At 39.2% G+C, this 6370-nt stretch overlaps 1 protein-coding gene across 1 annotated transcript; it reads left to right on the top strand.

Moving 5' to 3' along the window:
* Positions 1-641: 641 nt before the first annotated feature.
* Positions 642-6173, top strand: CSUI_010402 (SMC protein; the record flags this gene model as incomplete). The annotated part of the gene is made up of 8 exons (XM_068070506.1): positions 642-886; positions 1701-1768; positions 2353-2433; positions 3831-3868; positions 4285-4322; positions 4796-4858; positions 5372-5431; positions 5745-6173. The coding sequence occupies exons 1-8, from the start codon at positions 719-721 to the stop codon at positions 6171-6173; spliced, it is 945 nt and encodes a 314-aa protein (XP_067917518.1). The 5' UTR covers positions 642-718.
* Positions 6174-6370: the final 197 nt, after the last annotated feature.

A 6370-nucleotide genomic window follows, 5' to 3' on the forward strand; every position in this document is an offset into this window, starting at 1 on the left:
CTTTAATCTATCTATCTCTTTGTCTCTCGGTGGTATGTGAGTGTACGTCTATAATTGCTGTCTTTTTACATTTTTGTCTTTGCGTTCGTTGGTGTGTCTCCCTAAGCCTATTCTCTCTGTATGTCCTTCTTCTTCTGCTTCTCCTCCTCCTTCGTGCGTCTATCTCTTTTCTTCTATAGATCTATACAATAGAGAGGTCTGTACATAGACATTTATCTTAATCAGACTTTCTCCTTCTTTCCTGCTTTCATCTCTTAGCAGAAGTCTCAAAGCTCTACTCATGCCGCAATCTTCATTATACATCTTCCCTCGCATTTAATTCGCTTGTCTTTTCTTTCTCAATCGATTCTCCACTATAACGACTACTGCCACGTCTTCTTCTTTTTTCTTACCTGTGTAGACAACTCCCTCATACTTCCTTTCTCAAATCCAACTATCGATTGTCTCCCTTCGATTGTGTAGCATCGATTTTGTACTCCTCTCGGTGTAGTGTCTCGATGGTGATCCTTTCTTCCTTTCTCCTTCTATGCGTCAAGAACATACCTTTCTTTCTCTCTGTCTGTCTTTCTTTCTCTCTGTCTTTCTTTCTTTCTTTCTCTTTCTTTCTCCCTCTTTCTTTCTTTTTTTTTCTTTTTCTGTAGGAGGTCGAGATCGGTATTTGCTGAATAGCCGCAATGCGCAGGCGAAGGAGGTGCGGGACTTCTTTCACTGCGCACAGATGAATATAAACAATCCGCACTTCATGATCCAGCAAGGCAAGATTACTAAAGTCATAAACATGAGGCCCAAAGATCTCCTCGGACTGATCGAAGAAGTCTCCGGCACGCGCATGTACGAGATGAAGAGAGCCAATGCCGTCAAACTCATTCAGAAGAAAGAAAAGAAGGTACGCATGCAAAACAAAGAAATACGAAAGAAAGAGCCACAAACAAAAGAAAGAACGAGCGACAAAGAGAGAAAGAAGGCAGATAGATAGCTCGATAGATAGAGAGATAGATAGATAGATAGAAAGAAGTCTGGGCGATCTATCGGTCTGAAAGAAGATAAAGGAGACATAAGAATGACCTCATAACTTGAAGAAAAGATGAAAGAAAGAAGGAACATCAGGAAAAGCGTCAAAGTGAGAATGAAGAGTCATAGCTGAAGGTCTAGTAGGTAGTAGCCCCCTAACAAGATAGGTGGCGTGTATGTAGACAGAGAGGGAAGGAAGTGTTGGATGAGGGGTATCGATCCAATAGATCAAACAAAGAGAGAGAGAGATGTATAGGAATCTCTCTATTATATCTCTCCACATATACCTGTCCATCTTTCTAGATCTTTTTCTCTCTATACGTATATATATATATATCTATCTATATGTATTCGCACAAAACTCGGTATTCGCACGTCTATATCTGAAAGTCTAATCCACATCTTTTGAGACGTCTTATCGATATACACCTCACTACAGACATAAATAAGTGTAACTATATCTACATATACGCATGCATCATCTTCTTTCATCTCGTGACGAGAGACAGAAAGAAAGAAAGAGAAAGGTGAAGAAGAGAGACAAGGAGACAGGAACTCCCAGAAAAACAGGCCACGCTCGAAACTAGAGACGTGCATGGTCTTAACCACCCACCAAACAGACTTCTTCCTCTTCATCTTTTCATCTTTTCTTTCTTTCCTTCTTTCCTTCTTTTCTTTTCAACGGAAAGCTTCAAGATATCGCTGTTGTATTGGAGGAGGAAATACACCCCACCATTGAGAGACTGCGAAAAGAAAAGTAAGACTCAACCCCATATATATATATATATATAGATATATAGATATATCTCACTTTCCCTCTCTCTTTGTCTCATCTCCCTCCGCTGTCTCTATTATGTCTGTATCTTTCTCTACCTGTTTCATATCTCTATCTTTCTGTATCTCTATTCTACGTCTATTTCCCTGTCTGTACTTCTATTCTCTCCTTATCTCAAGATTCGTATGTAGATATGTTGGTATCTAATTTCTTTGTGTGGGGTGTATGTACGTTCTGTCGGGTGTACATACAGCTCTCGTGAAAAAGTCCTCAAGTGGGGTTGTCCCTATCTTTCAACGTGCACTTTGAAGGAGTGAAGAAGAAGAAGTCGATATGAATGAAAAAGAGAATTTAACAACTCTTATACAAGTCACAAGCCGAGTGAGAAGAACTAGATACATGTATATCTACACATATATACATATATATATGTTGATACGCGCCTATGTATATATATATATATATATATACGTATGTATGGAGAATGGGTTAGGTAGTGAAAGGAAATAGGCTTTATTCAGCCCAGGATCAGTGACTGTCTTTTCTTTTCTTTTGTGTCTTTGTAGGTTGGAGTATTTTAACTTTGTGTCTTTGAAAGAAGAAATGCAGAGATTCCAGAGATTTGACGTCGCCTATCGATTCTACTGGTGAGATGAAAAAGAGAAAGAAGAAGAGGAGATCTCTCCTCATGTTTATCTCTGTCTCTTCTTCTCTTCTGTCTCCTTCTATCTTTCTACCTTTCTCATGAGCGTCTTCTTCTTCCTTCTCTCGGCATCTTCCTATCTCTCTCTCTCAATGCCGACTATCCCCTGTAATATCATTGCCTTTCCTCTCTTCTCTCTGTCTCTCTGTGAATGCTTACTCGGTTCTTTCTTCTCTTCTCTTGATGGAAGATCTGTTTCTCTCTCTCCGTTACCTCTCTCCAGAATAGTCTCTTTCATGTATCTATCTCTATGACTGTCTCTATCTCTGTGGACCCAAGGAATTAGGCACATGATCTCTATTACATACTTCGATCTTCTCAAATCTGAAGAGGCTCCTCATTGTAGTCTCATGTGTAGAGTGTATTAAAGCATTCATTCAGGTGTACATACACTTGCAGTAGACACGGGGAGACGTGAACAGACGAAGTTCACGCATCGAGGTATCTTCGTAGTCAAGGAATCTCTTCTCTCTTCATTACCAAGCTCGTCATATGTGTTTCTTCTACACTATACACTATTCTCTCTCTCTATCTGAATATACATGTACAGATCTCTCTGTGTATGGCTATGTGTATATGTAGATCTATCTCTAGACGGGTGTGTATATACAGATCTCTCTGTGTATGGGTATGTACGTATACTTCTCTCTCTTTTCTGTATGTGTACAGACGTCCATCTCTGTCTCTATATAGGTGTATGTATAGACAGGTCTTTCTCTTTCTTTCCGTGTGTGTATATATCGATAGATTTATCTATTCCTAAATATGTAGATATGCTCCGAATGAATCTACTTGTCGCTTCAAATGGCTTCTCACCCTCTCCACGCTTTCACTTCAAATGCACATCGCTCTATATCTCTCTATACGTGCATATCTATATACACACATGCCCTAATGTATAGACCTATATATATATGAATATATAAAGGTGTATATTTTCAACTGCGCATGTCGTTGTAGGTATACGTTGTATTATTCCTGCCGTCCCATATATGTGCATATGTACAGATATGCATATATATATATATGCATAATATATGTATGTATGTATAAGTGCAGATACACGTTCAAGTAACTTATGTATGTATCTGTACACGCATATATCTATCTATGTCTGTATCTATCTATCCATATATGCTGACTATGTATGAGAGATACTTTCTTTAGTTTCTCTCGTGTTCTATCAATTCTCGTCTCCATCACCCAGGTCGACGTTACTCATCTTTCTTTTGCTTTCTTTCTATTCCGGTTTTCATTCCCTTTCTCTTTCTTCTTCTTTCCTTCTTCTTCTTTCCTTCTTCTTCTTCTTCTTTCCTTCTTCTTCTTCTTCAATGGGTTCAGCGCCCAGCAGCTTTTACAGCAGGGCACTTCAGATTTAGGTGAGGAATTCCCTCAGACATATTCACACATACACATACATATTCATACATATTCATACATGCATACATATATATATATATATACATATTCACACATACATATATACATACATATTCATACATGCATACATATACATACATAGACATACATGTTCAGAGACGCCCATATTCGTACCTGTATCTCCTCTCGCGTTGTCTTGCTAGGTAGAGTCCTTATATACAACACAAAAGCGTGGGAGGTCTTAGCATCTCCAAAGACTGAGAAGGCACTGAAGATAGAATGTCTTCTCTTTCATCTGTCTAAGAAGTCTCACGCCTTATTGACTACAGTACCCCTATGGAAGGAGGAGATTCAGGCTCGGCTTATATTCGGGCATGCGAGGAGATATGTGATATGTCCTTCTTTTTCTTTTCAGATGACTTGCTACGTAAAAAGACAGAAACTGAAGCAGAGGTATGCACTGCTCTAACAGATGCTTTCCTTCTTTGTCGCAAGAAGAATCCCTCCCTTCTCTTCTTTCTCTCTCTCTCTCTGTCTTTCTTCTCTCTTTCCGTATCTCTTTAGCTATTTGTATGTATACAGAGATACCAAGCATGCGGCACTGAGCAGATAGGGCTACGTGTATGTATACCTATATATATATATATATGTATACCTATATATATATATATATGTATATGAGCATACATATGTATAGATGTACGTAGGTGAAGAAGGCTAGTTGACAAGAAGTGCAAAGAGAAAGAAAAGGAGGAGGTGTATGTAGCAAGTCTATGCGCGAAGAAGAGAAGAATGAACGTGTTTCCTTTGTATTCTTTCGACACCTTCTTTCTTTTCTTCATCCTCAGAGTCCCTTCTTCCTAGTAGCACTTCGTTATCTTTCCTTTCTTTCTCATTCTTTTCGTCTCTTGTCGTCTATGTGGTAGATATCCAAGATCGACGGAGAGATGAGGGATCTCCAAAAATATATCGACCAAATCAATGCTGAGGTATGCACTTAATTAAGACAAAGAGAAAAAGGAGAACGAGAGAGAAACATAAATTCCCCCTTTTTCTTCTTCTTCTTCTTCCTCTGCTTGTGTGAGAGAGATGTCTGCTTCTAGCGAGCTATGTAAGGATAGAGAGAGAAGAAAAGACCTTCCCCTCTTTTCTCTCTCTTTTTCTTTCTCTGTGGTCTTGGGTTTGTATCACGACTTCTTCTTTCTTCATCTCTTCCAAGTGATCTAAAGCTTTCCACTTCGTTCAGAAGAAAAGACACATTTCTTCTTCTTTCTTTCTTTTTCTTGAAGAAGGGAGTGATCTAGTCTCTTTCATTCCTTCATCTCCCCCTTCTTCTCCCTGTGCTTTTCTCCTCCTTTGTCTTCTCGTCGCTCTTCTCCCTGTCTTTTCACTCTCTTCTTTTTTCTCTTTCTTTCGCTGGATCTATCGGTAATCTATCTTTAATCTATCTATCTATCTATTTATCTATATCTATCTATCTTTAATCTATATATGTGTTGCAGAGGCAGCAGATGGATGTGCCTCTTCAGGCTGTGCGAAAGAAGAAGGACGAGATTGAGAAGGTAAGAAGAACATAAAGATAGAAACCTTCTTCTTCTCTCTATACTGTAGATGAAACTACGTTGAGAAATTTAATCTTCTCAAAGAATCGAATCTTCTAGCTAGAAGTCTTTTGCTTCTCTCTGGTCGCCTTGAGGAGACTTCGGCTGTTCTCTATCGACAGCCACACGATCATTTACTTCTCTTTGCTCTTCTTCTTCTCTCACTTCTTCTTCTTCCCCTATTTCGTTTCTTTCCTTCCCCCTCCTTCGCTTCGTCTCTAATTGTCTTCTCACTCTTTCTCTCTTTCTCACCCTTTCTTTCTTTTTCTTGTAGACGTTAGCTAAGCGTCAGTCGGACGAGAAGAGCGCGAGGAGAGAATTGAAGCAGGCAGCAGATGCTTTGGAGGATCTTAAGAAAGAAGAGAAGAAACTTTCCAAGAAGTTGCAAGAAAAGAAGCAATCTAGATCTCTAGAGTCCCAGCAGGTTGAAGCTGCAGAAAAGACTTTGAACGAAGCGAAAGAAAAGTTAACGCATGCAGAAAGAAAGTTAGATCAACTCTATGCCTCGGGAGGAAGCGGAGAACAAGGAGCAGGCCGTGGAGGAGAAGGAGAAGGGGATTCCTTGCATGCGCAATTGAAAAGAAAAAAGACACGGCTAGCTGAGTTAGAGGCAGAGGAATTTAATCTGAATACGGAAATTAAACACCTCGATGCAGAATTAACGACTATTAAAGCCACTGCTGAAAAATATGATAAGGTATAAGGTACATGCACAGCAACGCACACATCTTTCTCTCTCTCTCTCTCTCGATCTATATCTATCTATCTATCGATCTCTCTATATGTAGATGTACCTATCTTTACCTGTATAAGGATATATATATATATATGTATGTGTACGCATGTATATGTATGAGTAGGAGTAGTAGTAGAAGTAGAAGTAGTAGGAGTAGTAGTAGA

The sequence above is a fragment of the Cystoisospora suis genome (genome assembly GCF_002600585.1).
Source record: "Cystoisospora suis strain Wien I chromosome Unknown contig_7336, whole genome shotgun sequence".
Classification (NCBI taxonomy): Eukaryota; Apicomplexa; class Conoidasida; order Eucoccidiorida; family Sarcocystidae; genus Cystoisospora; species Cystoisospora suis.